Consider the following 25,404-nt stretch of genomic DNA (forward strand, 5'->3'; position numbering starts at 1 on the left):
AAGCAGCAGTCCCCTGTATATATATATTTTATTTTTATTTTATTATTATATATTTTTTTAAAAAAGCAGTTGAATTTCTGTACTGGAAAAGGACAAAGCTATTGTAACTCTACCTCATTCTCTCTAATTTGACCTCACTTTATCTCACTCTACCTTATTCTATCTCTCTCTACCTCATTCTATCTCTCTCTACCTCATCCTATCTCTCTCTACCTCATTCTATTTCTCTCTATCTCACTCCACCTCATTATATCTCAATCTACCTCATTCTACCTCATTCTACCTCATTCTACCTCACTCTGCCTCATTCTACCTCACTCTACCTTATTCTACCTCATTCTATCTCAATCTACCTCATTCTATCTCTCTCTACCTCATTCTATCTCTCTCTACCTCATTCTATCTCTCTCTATCTCACTCCACCTCATTCTATCTCACTCTACCTCATTCTATCTCTCTCTATCTCACTCCACCTCATTCTATCTCACTCTACATCATTCTTCTATCTCAATCTACCTCATTCTATCTCTCTCTACCTCATTCTATCTCTCTCTACCTCATTCTATCTCTCTCTATCTCACTCCACCTCATTCTATCTCACTCTACATCATTCTTCTATCTCAATCTACCTCATTCTATCTCTCTCTACCTCATTCTATCTCTCTCTACCTCATTCTACCTCATTTTACCTTACTCTACCTCACTCTACCTCATTTTACCTTACTCTATCTCACTTTACCTCATTCTGCCTCATTCTACCTTACTCTACCTCACTCTGCGTCATTCTTCTATCTCACTCTACCTCCTTCTATCTCTCTCTACCTCAGTGTCTCTAACTCTACCTCACTCCACCTCATTATACCCTCACTGTGGGTAGCAGTTAAATTCCTATACTGGAAAAGGACAAAACTATTGACTCCGCCCACGTTTTTAGTTCGAGCCCACATGTATACAGACAATGAATCTTGGCTCGGTCTTCCAGGTATAAAAACAGGGTTAAGGACGATTAATGCTTTTATTATTGCCTATAATAACTGGATTTAGTAAAGTGTGTTGAGTCAGTAATTGAGTCTGAGTCAGTATCAGAGAGTACAGTTCAGATTATTACCTGACTGATCTGGATTCAGCTCAGTCCGCCGGCTGTGAGTGAGGTGGTCTGGAGAGAAATGGGAGATGATGTAAATTAGGTCGAGAATTCCTCGGGGCGATCTCGCTGTGTGTGTGTGTGTTGGCGGGTGGTTGACTGAGCACTGTCGGGGGTGGTCTGGTCTGGTCTGGTCCACGTGGTGAACACCTGGACCCTGAATGAAGCCCCCGAGCCCCGGAGCAGACCCCCCTCCAGAGCCACCACTCACCAAAACCGGTCACGTAATAATCAGCCTGATTCTAAAAGAGCTTCTCCAGCTAAACTCACTCAGTTTATACATCTCTATACATCCCTGCATTCGTTTATTATCACTTATTATACAGAACAGGACGGATCTGGGTTGGTCAGCGGTGCCGGGGGATGTTTGGCACAGTTTCAGGTGTGTGGTGTTGTTGTATGTTTGAGACATGAGGTTTAAAACTGCTGATCTAAACAGATAAATACTGAATAAAGAGTTTTTATATTAGTTTTTATTCATACCTACAATTTATGATTTTTTGTTTACAATAGATAGATAGATAGATAGATAGATAGATAGATAGATAGATAGATAGATAGATAAATAGATAGATAGATAGATAGATAGATAGATAGATAGATAGATAGATAGATAAATAGATAGATAAATAGATAGATAGATAGATAGATAGATAGATTGGTATATATATTTACACTAGATAGATAGATAGATAGATAGATAGATAGATAGATAGATAGATAGATAGATAGATAGATAGATAGATAGATAGATAGATAGATTGGTATATATATTTACACTAGATAGATAGATAGATAGATAGATAGATAGATAGATAGATAGATAGATAGATAGATAGATAGATAGATAGATAGATAGATTGGTATATATGTACACTAGATAGATATATATTAGTTATATATATAATTAGATTTTATATTAGTTTTTATTCATACCTACAATTTACAAATTTTTGTTTACAATAGATAGATAGATAGATAGATAGATAGATAGATAGATAGATATATTTACACTAGATAGATAGATAGATAAATAAATAGATAGATAGATAGATAAATAGATAGATAGATAGATAGATAGATAGATAGATACTTATCTAGATAGATAGATAGATAGATAAATACTTGATCCCCCCCCCCCCCCACTTATCATTGTATAGTTTATGTAGAGTACGCTGCCTTTAATACAACAGTTTTCCACAAGACAATGCCAAACCACGTGCTCCATAAACGTCCAATCAGATTTAACTGAAGTGCACATCTCTATATCTATACACAACGCGTACTGTAGGTGACAACGTGAATGTATATTATAGATATTTTAGCGCAGTTCCCTCGTTCAGGCTGACGTTTGCTCTGAAATGTGGAATAATGAGTGGCGCCCGAGGCCTAATCGTTCAGCCGTCTGTCAGCAAGAGAAACCCCTGTAAACTCCTGCTGCGCTGCCTTTTCCCTGCAGCTGCTGCTGTGACGGCGTGGGTGAGGCGCGATGGCAGCGCGCGAGTGTGTGTGTGTGTGTGTGAGAGAGAGAGAGAGGCGCGATGGCAGTGTGTGTGAGGTGTCGATCAGATGGCTTGACCACAGCTGTTGTTGTTGTTGTTTGCTGTCTCCCAGCATCCCCGGCTCGGCGGTGTGCGCCTTCGACATGCAGCAGCTGGCGCGGGTGTTCGAGGGCAGGTTTAAGGAACAGAAGTCGCCGGAATCCATCTGGACCCCTGTGCCGGACGAGCTCGTACCCAAACCCAGGTAAACCCGCAGAGACGTCAGCACGGGCTTCTGTAAGCTCATGTGTTGGAACTGAGTCGCTGCGCTTTCCTCCAAATGACCTGTGTTCTATACTATACACCTGTCGTCATTTTAGTGTAGGATTTTAGGTTTCATAGCTAAATTAGAGCAGCCTGGTGGCCAATCTTTATCATTAATTGCACATTGCACCAGTAAGAGCAGAGTGTGAAGGTTCAATTAGCAGGGTAAGAGCACAGTTCTGCTCTAAATATTACAATGCACACAACATTATGGGGGACATCCCAGAGTTCAAAAGAGGACAAATTGTTGGTGCACATCTTGCTGCTGGAGCATCTGCAACCAAGACAGCAAGTCTTTGTGATGCATCAAGAGCCACGGTATCCAGGGTAATGTCAGGGTAATGTCAGCATACCACCAAGAAGGACCGGCCACATCCAACAGGATTAACTGTGGACGCTGTAAGAGAACGCTGTCTGAAAGGGATGTTCCAAGGGATGTTATTTTGGTCTAAAACCATATATAATATACCAGAGAGGTCTCTAATCCCCTAAAACTTACAGACCGTCATATTTACATATGTGAATATGAGCTGCCATCACATGCTGTTGATAATGATAACTGTATTTATCTGTGTTTATCTGTGTGTGTGTGTGTACAGGCCGGGGGGTTGTGCTGGTCAGGGCTCCAGGTTCAGCTCCTCCACAGCGTTTCCTGACGAGGTGCTGAACTTTATAAAGACTCATCCTCTGATGGACGAGGCCGTTCCTCTGCTCGGACACCGACCCTGGATAGTTAAAACCATGGTCAGGTAAGAAGCTGCACTGCCAACGTGGAGATATCATATATATATATATATATATATTAGTGGTGTGCAGTTAGTATAGTGGGTACCCCTTCTGCTACACCCACCACCTGCCGACCTACACAAATTCATTTATATTAGAACTACACATTCTCTGTCTCGACTTATATGACCTTATGTGATTTTAATGCACATTAACAGCTACAAATGACAAAATAAATTCTTCATTTTTCGACAAGTACAGCCAGCCAACAAACACCACTCATTCGTATTGCCTACGAGACTCCAGGTCAGCCAAAACGTTAAGTACACACGAAAACTCACCAGTCAGTTGGACTATTATAGTGAATCAGTTTCACATTGAAGGACAGCCTTTAAAAAGGCCTTTTTAATACGATATGATACAATATCATTGAACGAATCCAGATTGAGCTCCGTTTTACACTAAGCAATACACAGTGCTGCTGAGAAGGGGTTAGACAGCCATGGCCCCGCCCCCCCTAGTGAAAATCCTGAATCAGATTTGTTAGATTGTCCTGCGACTTTGCTAAAATTAAATTAAATGCTGTTTTTTTATTTTAGTTAATTTTATAAAATAAATGCTTCTAGTTTACAATAACTATAATATATATATATTTCCTGTTTAAATACTATGGAAGGATTTACATGCACCTATTGTCACCCCTTCTTTGTTAGAAGGGTTAGAAGGGCCTCACTGCTGCACACCACTGCTGGACTGGGACAAAAAATCGGCCCTGGCATTTTTTGTTTAGACCGGCCCCTCATAATTAGCAGAGCACAACCGACTTGTAGCTTATGTATGTATGGGGTTACAGAGAAGCATAATGTATCATCAACATATTAAATATAAGAAGTTTATTGTCTATTATTAACTCCACCATTTTTGTCTGCTCTGTGTAGTTCAATTGTTTTTTTTTTCCCCTTTTTATTGAAATAATCTCTAATATGTATTTTTGAGAGAGAGAGCGAGCGAGAAAAAAAAGAGAGAGACAGTCAGAGAGAGAGAGAGAGAGTGCGTGATTAAGCGAGAGAGAGAGAGAGACAGTACAAGCGCCCGACCCTGCGTGCACTCTCTTCGGTGCACTGTTTCCAGTCGCCCACGTGCTCAGAGCTAAACCACGCAGAGAAAGGGGTGTGGCCGCTTTCTTCCTATATCCTGATTGGTTCAGTCCACTGTCTATATTAAATATTGGCCAATGGGTCGCCCGCTCTAACTTGTGGGAAGAAAAAAAAATCAGCATCGGCCCCTGAGGACTGTCGGCCCAATTTGGTACACCAGATTACCAGTCCAGCCCTGCTGCACACCACTGATGTGTATATGAATGAATGGTGCTTGTACAGTCAGTAGTGGAACTAAATTCATAGCAAAATGCTTGGATTGTGCTTCACCTGTGCTTCACCTGTTAGTCAGTTTTAATGCAAGCATCTGCAGAAGAATATACTGATATATTGTACATTAATGTAAAACGTAAACGTCCTTCTGAGATGCTGTTATAGAGCTCAGGTATAATGTGCATCAGGTCTTGTTAATGCAGACGTGATGAAGCCCTTCATATAGGCGGCCTGACTAACAGCGTAATGGTGCTGCAGGGATTATTAATGAAAGCTGTAAAACTGCTACATTTTTACCTCCAGCCTCTGAGACGGGAGGAAAGGTACAGCTGAACTTTCTTCACTGAGAGGAAAAGGCGAGCCTGGAAGTGAATTAAAATGCTGTCCGGAGCAGAACGTCTCAAAACCAGATTCATGCTTGGCAGGTCTTCCAATGAATATCAATGGAATGTTTTATCAGGCTGTGAAATGCTTCATTTACGGGTTTAGAATTTGTGAAATCAAGCTTAGAAAAAAGTTCATTCAGTGTCAGAATAGAGAGTTTAGAGTGGCTATAGCTTGAGTTTAACATGCCAAGCCAATGGTCAGGGGACACGGGACTAATATTGTGTCCCGTGACTTTTGTCATGTCCCATAGAGGCTAATAAAAACTGGATTAAGCTGTGGGATTGTGTGGGTGGTGTCTCCTGCATAGAATATGGATATGATTTCCACCCCAGTCTTCACTGCGCTGTCCACTGTGGGTGGTACTGCATATAAAATACGTATTTCTCTCTCACAAGATAACACCTCACAACTTACACAGGTGGTGACTGTATTTCCAAACCAAGCCATCCTCTAAGGTAGCAATTACTGATCAACAATTAATGCCTGTTCACTCCTGTGCTGATATCAGCATTGTAAACTCAATGAAGGCAGTCTGAGACATACAGTTAAGTTGGAAGAAGGGGGCGGAGTCTAACTAATGAGTAGACAAGTCTGACTCCGCCCCCTGGACTCTACTTCACAAATATGACTATGTTCATATACAGTCCAGAGATTTCCAGAGTTCCACTGAGGCTGGAGGCAGCCGCATTAGCATTAGTGGCTAACTCCTAGCTGTGCTTAGCGCTAGTAATGATAACTAGCTAGCTAGTTAGCTTTGTTCCACATAGCTTGTTTTAACACGGTAACAATGTCTAGACTACTCACCTCTGAATGTTGAAAGAACTAGTGCTTAGCATGGTTAGCAGCTAATGCTAATACTGCTTTAGCAGTGCTAGGTGGGGATAGCAGCAGGCTAGAGGCTGATTATACTCACCTCTAAGCGGTGGAAGAGCTAGTACTTAGCACTAAGGTTAGCGGCTAATGCTAGTAATGCTCCAGCCTTAGTGCTGGAGAAACTTCACTGTGATACTGATGATTTTTTTGAGAAAATTAGAGTATTTATGTGTGAATTATAGTGCGATAAATACAGTACACTAGCGTTTTTTGGTAAGATGGACAGAGAGTCTGGCAAACACTAAGAATTCAGTGATGTTCTTGAAGAAAATGTCTTTCAGAGTCTTCAGAAACTCCAGCCTGGGGCGATAGTTCACCTTTATACAGAATAATGAGCCGAATTGTCCAGTCAGAACAGCGCAGAACAGAAGCTTGAGGACACGTCTCTCAACGTCCTTGAGTTTTCCCAACAAAAAAAACCCAGATTAAACCCCATCAAACGTCTACAGACAGACCTGAACTCCACAGATTACAGATCCTCCTCATCTGATCTGACAGAATCTGAAAGAATCTGAAAGAATCCGCCGTAAAAAAAAAAGAGATGAACTGCCCAAATCCAGCTACACAAAACTTATATAAAACACTGATATAAATGCTGCAAAAGAGAAGGGGGGGAATCTACAATGTATTCAGTACTTTTACTGAGTAATCTTACTGAGTAATTTTACTAAGTACATTTACTGAGTACTTTTACTAAATACTTTTAAAGAATACTTGAACTGAGTAATCTTACTGAGTAATATACCTGAGTACTTTTACTAAGTACTCTTACTGAGTACTTTTACTGAGTAATCTTACTGAGTAATCTTACTGAGTACTTTTACTGAATACTCGTACTGAGTATTCTTTCTGAGTATTCTTTCTGAGTACTTTTACTGAGTACTTTTACTGAGTAATTTTATTGCGTACTCTTACTGAGTACTTCCACTGAGTTATCTTACTGTGTACCTTTACTGAGTATTTTTACTAAATCCCTTACTGAGTACTCTTACTGCATAATTTTACTAAGTACACTTACTGAGTACTTTTACTAAGTACTTTTACTAAGTACTTTTACTAAGTACTCTTATTGAGTACTCTTACTGAGTATTTTTACTGAGTACACTTACTGAGTATTCTTACTGAGTTCTCTTACTGTGTACTTTTACTGAATACGTTTACTAAATACTCTTACTAGGTACTTTTACTGAGTTCTCTTACTGAGTACATTTACTGAGTAGTTCTACTAAATACTTTTACTAAGTACTCTTACTGAGTACTTTTATTTAGTACTTTTACTGAGTACTTGTGAATCCATGCTTTTATTTTTTTCACAGGTTTTCGTTAAATCAGAAAAAAATCAGTGGTGAAAAAAGTGAATTTGATATAAAATAATCTGTGTTTAGTATAAATAACTCTGCCTTTGTCTGATTCAGTCTAACTCTTTTTTTTTTAACATTTTCAGCCTTATAATTTTGGTTGCCAAATATTATGCAATTCTCTATTTTTCTTTTAAAGAATATTTTTGAAACGTTTGTCATTTTAAAGCATAGCTGTGAGGATTTGATTGTATTTAGTGGCTACAGCATTAGTGAGGTCTGGTACTGGATGGAGCTCCATCATTCCAGAGATTTTATTGTGATTAAGGTTTTAATTGTTAATTATTAATCAGGCTTTATGGTCTTTAATTAATCGAATGCTCACGAGTGATTTGAACTGAAATGTGTTTAATAACAGGGAAATGATGCATTTCATTTATAGGCTTTATTGGAAGGTAACTGTTGGCGCTGTTAGTGATGATTGGCTTTCAAACCTGATTTAAATCAGTCATTAGCATATCTCCTATACTCACTGCTGAGATTAATTATACACTGTGTCAGATGATGATAACTGAATATTTTTAATTATATTAAGCCACGGATGCTGTAACATCTGCCATATATACAGTATTGTGCAATCATAATGTTTTTCTTCCAATGCAATATATGTAAATAAGTAAATATATATATATATATATATATATATATATATATATATATATATATATATATATATATATATATATATATATATATATATATATATATATTTACTTGTTTTTGCTATTTTGTCATATTGATATTTTTCAGATTATCAAACAAACTTTAATATCTAACAAAGATAATCTGAGTAAATATAAAAGCACTTTTTTAAAATTATTCATTTATTTATTAAAGGGAAAAATGAATTTAATTTCATTCTTCTTTACAGAATAGTTTTAATAGTTTCCACATTTTTCTCGACATCATCAGGATGTTAGTTGGTAAATGTGAGACGGGTGGTTGTGTTCTTTTCTTTTTGCTCAGCAGTGTTTTTTTATCTTGGAACTCTCTTAAGTAAATTTGTTCTGGGTTCTTTTGTATGGACCTCTTGGATGAGTTCTTCATGCCCTTTTGGAGTAATTTTGTTCAGTTGGCCGGTCCCTCCTGGGAAGGTTCACCAGTGTTCCATTAGTTTGTTCTCCATTAGTGAATGATAATGAATCACTGTGGTTCAGATCTGGTAGTAGTCAGGTCTGGTTGTGGTTAGTAGTGAAATTGAGCTCAGCTTTCCAAAAAAATGTGATTAATCACAATTAATTTTAGGGGTGGGCAATATTATATCGTATACAATATATCGTGACACAGAAATATCATGATATTAAAAATCCATATTGTGATAATTGGGCTGTTCTGTCTTAAAAGTAGTCTATTATTTACTTTGAATCTTTAGGTGTATTTATTGTAGAATTGTTTTAGTTTTCAGTTTATATGCATGCACTAAATATTCTGCAATATTTTTTGCTGCATTATATTATTTTATGCTATATTATTTATTTTGCCACATTATGATTATACTGTTATACTGTTATACTATATTCCTGAAATTAATGAATTATTTTAATTTTCCTAAATCGCCAAATATATCGTTATCGCAAAAATATATTGTGATATTATTTTAGAGCCATATCGCTATATATAGTTATATTATGGGAGGGGCAAACACTTTTTTACACAGGGCTAGATTGTTTTGGTAATTTTTTTTTTTCTCCTTAATAAATGAAATCATCATTTAATATTTGTCTGATATTAAAGGTTGTTTAATTACTTGAAAAATGTAATTATGAGGAAAATGCTAATTGAAATAACTATATAATATAAATATAAATATGGAAATAATTTTAATATAAATACAGAACTGACTTATATTGGGATCAGAATAAACCCCATACTAGTGTAAACACACTCAGGACATTTTAAACCACTTCAGGAGTTGGTTTAAGACAGATTTAAACAGATACTATATATATTTATGTTTTTTATTTAAATAAAAAATAATATATTGTGAATATGAGCTGTAGGAATAAAATGTGACTTATTTTAACTGTATTTTCGTCTTTTCTGCCTCATTTCCAGGTACCAGCTGAACACCATGGTGGTGGATACGGAGGCGGGACCACACCGGAACCGGACCGTAGTGTTCCTCGGGTCCACTAGGGGCACGGTTCTGAAGTTCCTGATCATGCCGGCCAGAGACAGCCCTTACTCCAACACCAACATCTTCCTGGAGGAACTCGAGGGCTACAACCCGGAGAGGTGATCACGCACCAGATCTCACACTAGATGGATTGTAATTTGGTCTTTCACCAGGAGGAGCGCTCACCGATGTTTTGGTGCACTATAAGGTGCATCAGATTATAATGCGCATGATGTGACAGTAGTAAGGAACAGTTGTGTCGGCGTGTTTTACTTATAATTCAGTAGGACTCTTCGTTGGGTGGTGGTGGTTTGTAACTAAGCTAAGCTAAGCTGAGTTTAGCTAATCTAAGTAAAAAAAATGTAATTCTTTAAAAAAACAAAACAAAATTCAAGTCAAACAAGTGCTGCATGTTAATCTCTGGATATTAATCACCTGAAAACTGTTCATTTGAAAGAGTAACGCGCTTTTGTTTATTTACAGTGAGCTTAGATTTACAGATTTCCACTAAGGCTGGGCGCAGCAGCATTAGCATTAGTGCTAAACTACTAGCGCTTATGCTAATGTTTTAGCATTTCGTCCCAATTAGCTTGTTTTAACCTGAAAAAACGCACAGACTACAGTCTGATATACTCACCTCTGAACAGCTAAAAAGAGCTAGCGCTGTTTATTGTGGTTAGCAGCTAATGCTAGCACCGTTTGAGCAGTTCAAGCCGGGGTTAGCAGCAGGCTACTAGGCCGACGTCATCGCCTCTGAGCGGTGAAAGAGCTAGCGCTTAGCGGCTAATGCTAACGCTGCTGGAGGACTGAATTGAAGCTCCTGAAGGGCCGACCAGATAAAGATAACAGCAAAAAACAAAAAGAGAGGAATAAACTCAAATAGCTTTCCACGATTACACAATTACACTGTGTGTGTGTGTGTGTGTGTGTGTGTGTGTGTGGAGGTGGGAGATGAAAATATGGCTGCCGTTTTGAAGATGAAAGGCTGTACCTGTCTGATGAGAGAGTGGCGGAGTTCAGAGAGGTGCATGCTGGGATAGAAAAACAGGACATATGACAGTTTAGATAAGACTCTCAGCGGGACACAAAAGCAGCGTGAGAAACAAACACACACACTCTCACACACACACACACACACACACTCACACACACACAGCCCAGTGTTTTAAATCCCAGAACACCCGCTGTAGCCTCCAGCTGATGCCCACAGTCAGCATCACCTCCGAGTTACAGGATTCTGGAACAGTTCCAGTTCCTGTTTCAGCCATTTCTATACACAGACCGACCATATCATTATGACCACTCGTTTCTACATCCGTTATTTGCAGAAGTGGAAAGTAATGAATTACATTTACTCACATTACTGTAATTAAGTAGATTTTATGAGTAATGTGTAGTTTTTTAGGTAGTTTTTAAAATAGGTCATGTTACTTTTACTCAAGTTCATTTTGACACAAGTAATTTACTTCACTACATTGGAAAACTCCCCGTTACTGAGTAAATAATTAAATGCTGGGAAAAAAAGTGAGTTTTGTTCTCCATGTTCGCGCAGCTGAACTTTTCCCAGCAGTGTTTATTATTACGGTTAGTGGTTAAGAGAGACGCTGTGTGAATCAGCTGTGCTCGGGGGAGCCGGTGTTCTGTCGAGTTATGTTACCCATCAATATGTGCTTCTTTACGACGCTGTGCATGCGCCGACCAACAGTTTTTTTTTTTTTTTTTTTATGTTTTCATGTTTTTAATGATAATTAATGATAAGTTTTTATTGGGAACATTAAACAATCTGCTTGAATGTTAAAAAAAACATGTAAATAGCAGTTAAAGCAAAGCAATGGCAAGTTAAAAAATAATAATGAACTGTAAAACTATAAAAATACAGTTTATAGTCACATATATGACCATAACCTTTCAACTTTTTAACAGTAAAGAAAAAATAATGGATGATTGAAACCTATACCACTTGTTCTTGAAAATGTTTTATGGGGGGGTCTGAACAAATACTTCCTGAAAGATCCAAATTATTATATGAAATAATAGTTCATTAAAAATGATTTAATTTATGATTTGTTGTACTTTTTTACATCAAATAATTAAAAGTAACTATGTAACTTTTACTCTTTTACTTTTTTACTTTTACCCAAGTAGAATTTTAGCAAAGTAAAGGTACTTTTACTTCATTACAATTTGTCAGTACTTTTTCCACCTCTGGTTATTTGTAGTAGAACCTTGTAGTTCTATAATCTGTAATCTGTAATCTATAATCATGGTCAGATACAGCAGTGCTGCTGGAATTTTAAACATCTTTGTGTCGTCTCAGCTGTGGACGTTTGAGATAGGATCTGTTTGGTTATAAAAACTAAAAAATAAAATAGTTCCATTGCTGCTCTGTTTGTAGCTGCGCTTGTGCTGTTTGGTTTGTAAGCGCTGCATCGATGCTAAGTTACCTGTATGTAACGGCACTTGTAGAACGCCTCTTAGCCAATCACATCGCAGTGTCGGAACTTACTGTGGTGTAATCAGCAGTATTACGTACATAACTTTTAGAAAATGTGTACACTCAGGTTTAAATATATTATAAATCTGATGATCTGTTAATGAGTACAGGTGCAGCAAGGATTGGGGGCGTGGTGTGGAATATCTCAGCTGGTATTAATGAGCTCTGAGTGAGGAATGATCTCAGAAAGCCGGGGAGATCCGGGGTGTTAATGAGTGTTTGGTGTGTTTAGGTGTGGAGACGACTCTGTTCAGGCCCGCCAGCCGCTGTCTCTCACTCTGGACCGACCCAGCCACACCCTCCTGCTGACCTTCCACTCCTGCGTGGTCAGACTGCCCGTCGCCCGCTGCCAGCTGCACTCCCGCTGTATGAAGTGAGTATACACACATATATACACATATATATACACACATACACACACATATATTTACACATATACACACATATATTTACACATATATACACATATATTTACACATATATAGACATATTTACACACATACACACACATATATTTACACATATATATAGACATATTTACACACATATACACACATATATTTACACATATATACACATATGTACACACATATACACACAAATATTCACACACATATATACACACACATATACACACATGTACACACAAATATTCACACACATATATACACACACATATATACACACATATACACACATATATACACACATATATACACGCATATACGCATATATTTACACACATATATTTACACATATATTTACACATATACACACATATATACACACATATACACACACATATACACATATATACACATATATACATACATATATACACGCATATATACACGCATATACGCATATATTTACACACATATATTTACACATATATTTACACATATATACACACATATACACACATATACACATATGCACATATATACACATATATACATACATATATACACGCATATATACACATCCGCAAACAAACCCTTTTTAACTGTACCAGGTAGTGCTGGTGTGAAAACGCCCTAAAATAAATAACCAACAATAAAGTAAAATAAAGGAGCTTTTAAAAATCTTATGTCAAAATCATTCAAACAAAGCAGCATGTAAATTCTGCCCACTACTGAGCACATAGACAGGCCAATCAGGATGTAAGTCCCTCCTACAGAGAACACTGATAGGTCTACCCAGCACATAGACAGGCCAATCAGGAAGTGTTACATTAGAGGACAATTATTATTAATGCTATAATTATTGTGCTTTTATTGCAGCAACAATGTGCGATCATTTTTTTTAATTCTGCTTTATAACTTTAAAGCTTCTGCCTGAGAACATTATACACTATACTACTGTAGTCCATTCACACACACACACACACACACACACCACACACACACACACACACACACACACTCAGGACACTCACACCTCCTCTGGCATGTCACTGCATGCTAGCCTTGGCTCAGGCTTAAACCAGTCTAAATGAACGTGAAACCTCCTCAGTAATTCCTCGTTAATAACGATGCATGCTGGGTAATCTCAGTTCAGCAGAGTGGTAATGAAGGGCGTGGCTCTCTTTTGCACTGCATGCTGGGAGCTTTCTCAGTCTACACCTTCTTACAGGCAGAGTTCTTTCTGCTGCAGTGTCCACACACACTCACACACACACTCACACACACACTCACATACATATATATATATATATATATATATATATATATATATATATATGCAGTGCTACTATCTTTAGATGAGGCTAGCCTTCACCTTGCGGTGTGTTAGCGACCTGCGGCAAGAGCAGAGCTGAGAGAGTGGTCTCGGCCCAATCAGAGAGGCAGCACACGAACTGCCGCTGTGTGTTCTGTACGAAGGTGTCAATGACGACGATGTCAAAACCTGGAGTTATATTTCTTTAATATGTGTGCTGGTTATATTTTGAGCGTAACATGAAATAAATGTATCAGCGTATCAGTTGCCATTCCCTTTAAGAGCCAAGTGCGCTCTGACTTTGGCGGATTGCTATTTTAACAGCGTAATGTCTCAGGTATAGCTGATATGTAAAGATATATAGACTGGGGGCCCTATTTTAGGGATTCTTTCTCAGTGTGTCGTTGCTATTATAACACGTTGACGTAAAAGTTGGTTGTATGCGCTGCCAAAATAGCACTATAGCAGAGGTTTCATGCCCAGAAAGATTTCTTTATAATAATGCAAATAAATAATATATTGTATTCTCTGCAGTATAAAATAAGGGTTTAATGCTGATATTGCATCTGTCTGCAGGAACTGCATCTCCTCCAGAGATCCGTACTGCGGCTGGACCAGAGGAAGCACCTGTTCCCTCCTCAGACCTGGAACCAGGTAACACTCTGCAACATTTCATCATAAATAATAATAATAATAATATTAATAATTCATCATTTTTTATCCTGTGGGGTCCTGAGCATTAAAGTACATTAACAGAATATTAACAGGTTTTATTTAATGCTAGTAATTCTGGACCGTATCTGCGAGTCCATTTATCATGAAATGTCCTTATTAATTATTAATAAAAAAAATAATCATTGGCGTGGGAACCAGGAGGGGTATGAGAAATATGATGGATTTGTTCCCCCCAAAAATGATACTGCAGAAAAAGCAGAAACTGTTTAAAAAGAAACTTTTGTTTTAAAAGCGCGCTGAAATCTGCACCCCCGCTATGAAAAGCACCCCCTCTCAGAAGCAGGTTTCTTATGAAAGTATCATGAGTTATTATATAAGTTAGCTAAAGCTTTTATCAAGGATACGGTGCGTATGCGCTGCCGAGAGAGGGTGCTTTTCATCGTGGGGATGCTGATTCAGACACTGCTATGGTGCCGAAGTCAGCACCCCTGCCAGGAAAAGCACGACACACAACACACGCCTTTAAAAATATATATATTTTTTCTATCATTTTGTATTTTGTATCTTTTTCCCTATAAAAATGTGATTTAAATGTTTTCATTTAAAGTGTTTCCTCCTTATCGTCTTCATGTGTTGCAGGCTTCCCTTTGTGCAGGATATTGAGTACGGCAACATCACACAGCTTGGAGACTGCGATGGTACGTTATTTCAGTTCATTCTCGAATCTGATATTAATTGCAGTGGTGTGCAGTGAGGCCCTTCTAACGCTGGTGTGTTGGGGCATTACTAGTGATAGGGGGAGTCCTAGTGAGTGGGTTGGGTAATTGGCCGTGTAAATTGGGGAGAAAATGGGAAAAATTTAAAATAAAATTATATAAAAAAAAAAAAAAGATATCGACTATCCTTGGCAGTTTATCATCAGGTATGCTAGCCAAACGCTCACACACAGAGGCTAGGACTCTTCACCCTTGTAAGCGCTCTGCTGTGTGAGACTGCCCTGAACAGACCTTTCAGCACCCTGCTACCGACCACAGTCTACCGCCAGACCCATCAGCCACCTGCAGAATGAGAGAGACAGAGAGAGAGAGAGACAGCGAGAAAGAGACAGCGAGAGAGAGAGAGGTGGAGACAGTGACAGACTATTAAGAGTTCGGCGAGGTTAAGATAAAAGCCGAGCGAGGGCTCAGCGGTATTTCACTGCAGTGTGTGTGTGTAAGTGTGTGAGTGTAAGTGTTTGTGTAAGTGTGTGTGTAAGTGCAGTTAGTGAGGAGAGAGACAGTACAGAGTAGAGTAATGGATAGCACAGTGAACCTGTCCCAATGATTTCTGATTTGATTACCGCTCCTCGGGGAAAGATCCAATCAGACCGTATTGAATATTAGACTCTGTAGATACTCAGCCTGTCAGGTTTGATTCGGCCTGTCGGCGCCACCACAAAACAACACCTCACTCCTCCATTTATATTCAGATTTATTAAAGTGCCTTCCCTACCAACCTAGAAAAAACGCCCTCAGAGCCTCAGATTTCAGCTAGTGCACCTCCTGGTGAGAAACCGTTGACTGCTAGACGTGCCTCTACAACACTCAGACATACAGTGGCTGAAAAAGTATTTATTGACCTTGGAAAAGGGAAAGCGTACGGCACAACTGTAAAGTAAACCTACCAAGACAAGGCCATGATCCACCTAAATGTACAGGCTGAACAAGGAGAGCACTGATCAGAGATGCAGCCGAGAGGCCCATGGTGACTCTGGACGAAATGCAGAGATCTACAGCTGAGGTGGATCAGGAGAATCTGTCCACAGGACAATCATTAGTCGGTCGTGCACTGCACAAATGTGGTCTTTATGGAAGAGTGGCAAGAAGAAGAAGAAGAAGCCATGGTTGAAAGAAAACCATAAAATAAAAAGTCCCGTTTGCAGTTAATCAGCTAACTAATGTGGAACAAGGTGCTTTGGTCAGATCAAACCAAAATTGTACCTTTTTGCCAAAATGCAAAATGCTATGTTTGGCGGAGAATTGACACTGCACATCCCGCTGTGAAACATGGTGGTGGCAGCATCATGCTGTGGGGATGCTTTTTTCTTCAGCAGGGACAGATTTAGGAAGTTGGTCAGAGTTGAGGGGAAGATAGATCTTGTAAGAAAACCTGTTGGAAGCTGTAAAAGACTTGAGACTGGGAAGGAGATTCACCTTCCGACCTTCCAGCAGGACAACGACCCTAAATACATAAAGCCAGGGCTACAATGGAACGGTTTAAAACAAAACATGTTCATGTGTCAGAACGGCCCAGTCAAAGTCCAGACCTAAACCCAACCCAGAGCTTGTGGCAAGAGCTGAAAACTGCTGTTTGCAAACGCTCTCCATCTAATCTGACTGAGCTTGAGCTCTTTTGCAAAGAAGAATGGGCAAAAAAAAATTCAGTCACTAGAAGCGCAAAACTGGTGGAGACATACCCTAAAAGACCTGCACGACTTGAACAAGTCTTTGGTGGTCTTTGGATCAATTGACCACCATCAAGGCAATCCAGCATCCAGCCACTGTTGCCTGGAATGCTCTGAAACTGTATTAAACCCCTATATCTATCAATTTTTATGCCAAGCTCAGACTACACATCATTTTTGTCCCTCACAATGTTCACTTTGTCAGATTGAGCAGTTATTTTCGTTTTGTGTCATACTCGGGGGACTGGCAACACAAACTACACGTTAGTCACCGACCAATCATCATCCACGTCCTCGCCTGAGTTCGTAGGTCATCATGGGGGAGAAGCGTAGAATCTGACAATCACTGCTACAGAAGCCCTTTGCGTCCGGGGTGACCCAAATGAACATTACATGCTTTTTGTGCTCCAGAGAGAACTTAAGGTATGGTAAAGATGTAGCTACGTAGGTTACTCAGTGCCTGTAAACAGAATATCTCATGGATGAAGTAGATTATTAGATGATTATTATTAGATTATTCTTCTGTTTCTCTGGTCCAGAGAACTGCAGGAGCAATGTATCGCTTTCTTTTTCCATGTTGACGTCTGTGCGCCACAGAACGCTCTGTCTTCCTATTGGTCAGAGTCAGGGAACGCAGGCGATTTGTTGATGCCGACAAAATCGGGTCAAAATCGAGGTAAAGTCGTGTAGTCTGATCCGATCATTAGAGACAAACCCAGGTTCTGTTTGGGATTCGACGAAGTTATTGTGATGAGATCTTCAATTCTGTCTTTGCTGTGAAGCGACACTTTGCCTCAACTGCTACTGGTGTGATTTATGATCTGGGGAGCACCACATACGACAGTCGCTTACACCTAGTAGTGATACAAGGAACACAGCTGTATGCCTCCATGCTCCATGTTGACCTGCTCAGGAGTAACTGTCTCTACTGTCTAAAGAAGCTTCTTCGACATTGTCTACATTTTTGGTGCATTGCTGTGAGGATTTGATTGCATTTAGCGACAAAAGCAGCATTATTAATTTTTCACATTGTTGGACGATCACCACTCTACCTCATCCTCAAGTCTACAACTTATAGTCTATAACGTATCCCAAAATTATCGTCTTGAGCTCAATCGTTTCAGAGAGTTACAAAGTGTTCTTCCACTACGCCACAGCTCAGATCTTTTGCACTTTTTTTTTACAGAGTAATACATTTTAACGATAAGTATCCGGTCTCTGTAACCGCAGATCCGTAGAGTGTTCTACAGCGAGACGCTGTTCCTTTTTTCCAAAAGAATGAATAAGAGCGTAAAAAACAAAGCCGCAGCGATTTTCCTTTCTAATCCATTTAAACCCAAATTCCCATTAAGTTGAAAACATGCCTTCAGAAGCTGCGCAAAGCCTCTGTCCTGGCAGCGTACCGCCGGGTTTCTCTCCGCCGCGCTCTGTCCTCATTCCAGACGCTCGGATCACAAATCCGCCTCAGCGTCCCAATTTGCGGCGGCGTTCTTTTGGAGGAAGTTGTAGAAGTGGAGCGGCAGCGGGGCTCCGTACCCGAGCTCTGAGAGCACTTGAGCAGAAGAGCAAGACGGGGTTAGCATGCTGGCCCCGGCCGAGGTGATTATAGAGCCGAGGAAATCTGCACAGCAGTGGGGATCACTCCCGGGCGAGAGAGAGAGATGGAAAAAGAGAGAGAGATTTCAACTTTCTCTCATACTGACGGCTAAGTATAGAGCGTAGCTTTAAAGTTGTGGGAAAGAGTTCGTACTGTATTACTTGAATGATTTAAAGCGTGTAAGACTAGCCGCTCTGTGAGTGACCATGCAGCTCTCAGAACAGCGAGCTCTTTAACATCACCGTAAAATTACCATCAATCACCAGACTGAACTGATTCAGTAATGATCAGTTACTGTACACTCCACACGCTTCTGACTGCAGTACAATAGACTGACACGCTGAAAAGGTCATGAGACGGCACTACACTTCATACCCATCATACAGTCATACCTCAGGAAATGACTGTATAATTTGTGAGGTGTAATCTTGTGAGTGAGGTTGAACCATGGGCAGTGTGCTCATTGAAAAGCCAAGTGAATTATATGGAAGTGGAAGAGTTGTAGTGAGGGCTGATAATAGTGAGTGCAGGTGAATTATGGGAGTTGTAGTGAGGGCTGATATTAGTGGGTGCAGGTGAATTATGGGAGTTGTAGTGAGGGTCTGATAATAGTGGGTGCAGGTGAATTATGGGAGTTGTAGAGTTATAGTGAGGGCTGATAATAGTGGGTGCAGGTGAATTATGGGAGTTGTAGTGAGGGTCTGGTAATAGTGGGTGCAGGTGAATTATGGGAGTTGTAGAGTTATAGTGAGGGCTGATAATAGTGAGTGCAGGTGAATTATGGGAGTTGTAGTGTTGTAGTGAGGGCTGATAATAGTGGGTGCAGGTGAATTATGGGAGTTGTAGTGTTGTAGTGAGGTCTGATAATAGTGGGTGCAGGTGAATTATGGGAGTTGTAGTGAGGGCTGATAATAGTGGGTGCAGGTGAATTATGGGAGTTGTAGTGTTGTAGTGAGGTCTGATAATAGTGGGTGCAGGTGAATTATGGGAGTTGTAGTGAGGGCTGATAATAGTGGGTGCAGGAGAATTATGGGAGTTGTAGTGAGGGTCTGATAATAGTGGATGCAGATGAATTATGGGAGTTGTAGTGAGGTCTGATAATAGTGGGTGCAGGTGAATTATGGGAGTTGTATTGAGGGCTGATAATAGTGGATGCAGGTAAATTATGGGAGTTGTAGTGAAGGTCTGATAATAGTGGGTGCAGGTGAATTATGGGAGTTGTAGTGAAGGTCAGATAATAGTGGGTGCAGGTGAATTATATGGGAATATTATAATTTTGCTTTAGCTTTAGCTCTCCTGGTTTCGCTTAACTCTTCTAAGGTTTTGCTTTATCTTAAGGCTTAGCTTTAGCCCTTTAGGCTTTACCTTAGTTTAAGCTTATCTGCTTTAATTTCTCTCATTTTCTTTTTTGCTTCAGCCTTAGTTTTAGCTTTCCGGTAACTGTCCTAGTTTAGCTTTAGCTCTCTAGGTTTAGCAGGTGTACATTTATCTGTAGGTCTCCAAGTTTAGCGTTAGCTCTCCTGGTTTAGTTCTAACTCTCCTGATTTTGATTTAGGTTTAGCTCTCCAGTTTTGCTTTAGTTTTACCTCTCATGCTTTAACTTTATCTTTTGCTTTAGCCTTAGCTTTAGCTCTCAGGTTTACCTTACTCTCCAAATCCTCTAGGTTTAGCTTTAACTCTCTAGGTTTATCTTTAACTCTCCAGGTTTAGTTTTAACTCTCCAAGCTTAGCTTTAACTCTCCAGGTTTAGTTTAAACTCTCCAGGCTTAGCTTTATCTCTCCAGGTTTAGTTTTAGCTCTCCAGGTTTAGTTTAAACTCTCTAGGTTTAGCTTTAACTCTCCAGGTTTAGTTTTAGCTCTCCAGGTTTAGCTTTAACTCTCTAAGCTTAGCTTCAATTCCCATGGCTGTCTTAGCTTTAACTCTTCAGGTTTAGCTTAAACTCTCTAGGTTTATCTTTAACTCTCCATGTTTAGCTTTAACTCTCCAGGTTTAGTTTTAACTCTCTAGGCTTAGCTTTAACTCTCCAGGTTTAGCTTTACCTCTGAAAGCTTAGCTTTAACTCTCTATATTTTAACTCTCTGTATTTGGCAGAGTTATACATGGAGAGCTTCAGTTACAGTGCATTACCGGCTAATAACGGCACTCATTAAACACCTCTCAGCCAATCACATTGCAGGGTCGGAACTAACTGTATAATATATATTTTTAAAAATGCAGTGGCGGTTACATCCAGTGCAATAAAAAATTAAATCTATTTATTAGCTTGAATAAAGTGTTACTGGTGTTACAGCAGCTGTATGTATCATGATGTGTCACTTTTTAACAGCTGCTATTATTCATCTCATACACTGCTGTTTTTCCGCAGCGTACAGTTTCCATTTTTATACTTCTGTTCTTTGTGCTACTGAGATATTCTCATTTCATCTCTCTTCAGAAAGCAACTCCGTATCAAGAGCAGGAAAGAATGAAGAACACTGTGACGGGTAGACAGATAGAGAGAGAGAGAGAGAGAGAGAGAGAGAGATTATATAATACTATGTTGTTGACTCTTATTGTGCTTCAGCTTTTCCCTGAAGAGTCAGACAGTGTGAAGTGGGGCGTTTGACTCTCGGTGAGGCTGAGAGGAAAGTGATGATGTTTGGAGATACTTCAGAGTGGTGTTTGTGTGCATTAATACACAAAAAAGTGGTATCAAAAAATCATGATTTTTCTTTATAAATCATTAATTGCTCAGATCAGCAATTTCAGTTCAATATATCATATATATCAGAGGAACACAGTGATATTTGAGAAGTGAAATTAAGTTTATAAAACGTTGTACTTCTGTGTTCCTCTACATGAAAGCTTTAGTGCTTTAGTAGATTTTTTTGAGCAGTGTTTAGTGTTTAGTGTTTAGGGTGTTTAGTGTTTAGGATGTTTAGTGTTTAGGATGTTTAGTGTTTAGGGTGTTTAGTGTTTAGGATGTTTAGTGTTTAGTGTGTTTAGTGTTTAGGGTGTTTAGTGTTTAGGGTGTTTAGTGTTTAGGGTGTTTAGTGTTTAGGGTGTTTAGTGTTTAGGATGTTTAGTGTTTAGGGTGTTTAGTGTTTAGGGTGTTTAGTGTTTAGGGTGTTTAGTGTTTAGGGTGTTTAGTGTTTAGGATGTTTAGTGTTTAGGGTGTTTAGTGTTTAGTGTGTTTAGTGTTTAGGATGTTTAGTGTTTAGGGTGTTTAGTGTTTAGTGTGTTTAGTGTTTAGGATGTTTAGTGTTTAGGGTGTTTAGTGTTTAGGGTGTTTAGTGTTTAGGATGTTTAGTGTTTAGTGTGTTTAGTGTTTAGGGTGTTTGGTGTTTAGGATGTTTAGTGTTTAGGGTGTTTAGTGTTTAGGATGTTTAGTGTTTAGGGTGTTTAGTGTTTAGGATGTTTAGTGTTTAGGATGTTTAGTGTTTAGGGTGTTTAGTGTTTAGGGTGTTTAGTGTTTAGGGTGTTTAGTGTTTAGGATGTTTAGTGTTTAGGGTGTTTAGTGTTTAGGATGTTTAGTGTTTAGGGTGTTTAGTGTTTAGGATGTTTAGTGTTTAGTGTGTTTAGTGTTTAGGATGTTTAGTGTTTAGGGTGTTTAGTGTTTAGTGTGTTTAGTGTTTAGGATGTTTAGTGTTTAGGGTGTTTAGTGTTTAGTGTGTTTAGTGTTTAGGATGTTTAGTGTTTAGGGTGTTTAGTGTTTAGGGTGTTTAGTGTTTAGGATGTTTAGTGTTTAGTGTGTTTAGTGTTTAGGGTGTTTGGTGTTTAGGATGTTTAGTGTTTAGGGTGTTTAGTGTTTAGGATGTTTAGTGTTTAGGGTGTTTAGTGTTTAGGGTGTTTAGTGTTTAGGATGTTTAGTGTTTAGTGTGTTTAGTGTTTAGGATGTTTAGTGTTTAGGATGTTTAGTGTTTAGGGTTTTTTATTGTTTAGGGTGTTTAGTGTTTAGGGTCGTTGTCTTGTTGCAGTATCCAGCCCTTCCAGCGCTTCAACTTCAACTTCAACTTTTCTCACTGATTCTTCAACATTGTTCTGAAGAATCTGCTGATATTGACTGGAATCCATGAGATCCTCAACTTTAACAAGATTAAAGTACCTGCACTGATCACACCAAACCCCCACAGCATGATGGAACCGGCACAAATTTTACTGTGGCGCGCAGTAAAGCTGTGTTCTTTTTCCTCCGTGCTTAAATAACCGCCTTTCAAATAACTCTAGTTAAAGCTTTAGCATACCTGAGGTGACTCTGTTTGTGGCGCGTGCTCAGAAAAGGCTTCTTCACAGTGGAAACTGATCAGCTGAAATCTCTGATATATATGATATATTTAACTGAAATTATTATCCGAACAGCCAATGATTTATTAAGGAAAATATGGAAAATGATCAGGGGCGCTCAAACTTTTCATTTTCATTTCTCCAGTTTTATAATTCATAATTTATACTGTATCTGTAGCGAAGCACCCACACAGCCACGCAATCCACTGATCCCTCACTGCAGTGATACACTGGAGTTTTATATGGTAATACTGTGGATTTTTGGAATGTGGGTGTAAATATATATTTATATATATATATATATATATATATATATATATATATATATATATATATATATTCCTAATCTATACCCTCACAGATGCTGTATCATTCTCACTCTCTCGTGCTTTCGCTCTCTCTCTCTCTCGCTCACTGCTGATGGCATTTCCTGTAATCTCGTCTCGTCTGCTGTCCCTCTGGGATGTCCTTGATTTTCACCACCATTTTCTCAATCCCCCTATCTCCTCTCCTCCCTGCGCTCCCTCCTTCCTCTCCTGCTGTACCTCAGCGTGTGTGTGTGTCAGTGTGTGTGTGTGTGTGTGTGTTAGTGTGTGAGGGATGTTGGGACTCAGGAATGAGTCTGGGGCTCAGAATTCCATTATCAGCAGGCTGCTGGAGATGGTTTAACTGGGCGGCGCCGCAGCACAACTCCTGATATTGATTCAGAGAAACATATTAACAGCACGTCCTCCACCAATCACCTGCCTGCTCTCACACATTCATAAAAAAAAACAATACAGCCTGGATACAGAGAAAATCCCAGCAGGAGACGCACTGCAATAAAAGAGCATGTTGTTCATACTGGAACACAGAGTCCTGCTTCCCTCCAGAGACTGGTGTACTTCCTGTCAGGCAAAATCCATCACAAGGTCTTCATCAGAGATCAGAGCCCTGCCAGAACATACGTGTTAACCTGGATACCACGCCGTCCACTGTCTGCACAGGTTAGCTGAGCTACAATAACAAGCTAATGGTTAACAGCTAATAGCTGTTTATTTGGATTTCTACACAGTACTCACAATGACTTTAACATTAACATTACTTTATTATTTTACTTTATAACACATACAGATATCCTTAGGGCGTGTTCACACCAGCACTGTGTGATTAGGTTTAAACAGAATCTGGTTGGTTCGAACTTTTAGCGCAGTTCGTTTGAGCAGGTCTGAAAACAACAGTAATTGCAATCGGATCATAGGTGCAAATCATGAGCTCTGAAGTGGTTCGCTTGTGGTGGGAACGTGATCTGGTCTCGATCCGACCCAGATATCAAATATACTCCTTTTATTTGAGCTTAACCGCTGATAAGGCGCAGTTTAATCTGATATATTAGCCAGATAACGCTCATTAATTACCACAGCTATGAACAAACGCTGTCTCTGCTGTGCTGCTCCATGCTGTTTACACACTGAACACAGTATGTGCAGCAGTCACTGCTCACAGCTCTATTTACTATGTGTATTTCTGCGCTGTTCGCACATTTTGTTTAAACACTGTGTTTGCATCTCACACCCAATTAACTTTACTCATCCCAAAAACAGTCGTACTATTGTAGCAAAGGAAATCTATGCTCAGTTGTGTTTGGGTTGGTTTATTGATAGAACATTCTCACTGCAAGAAGGAGAAAAAGAAGAACAATAAAGTCAACTTTAAAAAAGGTTACACTGGATCTGATGAGTTAAGATATTTAGACATTTCTCTACTGCTCAAAATCAAGTTATAACATCAGTATGTATACATGAACTTGGTATTAAGTAACCAGATAATGCTTACACGCATGGTATTCAGTGAATAGCTCTATTTGAGTAATGTTTGAATCCATATTATGGCAAAAACTAATCGAATAAGTGAAATAGAAATTAAGTTCAGTCAATTAGCGCTCTGTGTTTAAAGCAGTATACAAATACAGTATATGCACTGGAACACTATATTTACTTTCTTGCTCCCGCGCCAGACAGCTCCAACCAATCAAAGGAGACTCTGATGTGCTTGCGTGGTTTATTGGTGCGCATTTTGGTGCGTTTAGGTTTTCATACCTGTGTGAAACCAAACCAAACAGAGGGAAGCTCCAAATAAACAAACTCAACAACTGATCCGGATCATAGAAACTAGAAACTGCAACTACAGGTGTGAAAATGCCTGAAAAAGTATAAAAGTCCCATGATGCACTGTGATTAGGTTACGTAGGATATGTGGGATCTACTGTATTGAATGTAGATCACTTTTTTGAGAGTCCGTGTCAGAATACAGGGCAGTGTTTTATCCCTTTCTAAAATTCCCAGCATGGTAAGCGTTGACTTTTTATCTCCAGCAGTTCATTTGGCAAGACTCCAAACTACAGGTTGGCATGAGGTACTGACCGTGATACACATCTCTATTAAAGTGTAATAT

The 25,404-nt window shown here is 39.2% G+C and overlaps 1 protein-coding gene across 1 annotated transcript in view; it reads left to right on the forward strand.

The window, feature by feature from the left end:
• sema6ba (sema domain, transmembrane domain (TM), and cytoplasmic domain, (semaphorin) 6Ba) overlaps nt 1-25,404 on the forward strand; it is a 173,173-nt gene that overhangs the window by 143,334 nt on the left and 4,435 nt on the right. The window contains exons 11-16 of the mRNA XM_049477199.1: nt 2,759-2,890; nt 3,549-3,698; nt 9,719-9,898; nt 12,506-12,646; nt 14,569-14,646; nt 15,307-15,365. Coding sequence (XP_049333156.1) covers nt 2,759-2,890; nt 3,549-3,698; nt 9,719-9,898; nt 12,506-12,646; nt 14,569-14,646; nt 15,307-15,365 — 740 coding nt within the window. The remainder of the gene's footprint in view (nt 1-2,758; nt 2,891-3,548; nt 3,699-9,718; nt 9,899-12,505; nt 12,647-14,568; nt 14,647-15,306; nt 15,366-25,404) is intronic.

Source organism: Astyanax mexicanus, chromosome 4 (assembly GCF_023375975.1).
Source record: "Astyanax mexicanus isolate ESR-SI-001 chromosome 4, AstMex3_surface, whole genome shotgun sequence".
In the NCBI taxonomy this organism is placed as follows: domain Eukaryota; kingdom Metazoa; phylum Chordata; class Actinopteri; order Characiformes; family Acestrorhamphidae; genus Astyanax; species Astyanax mexicanus.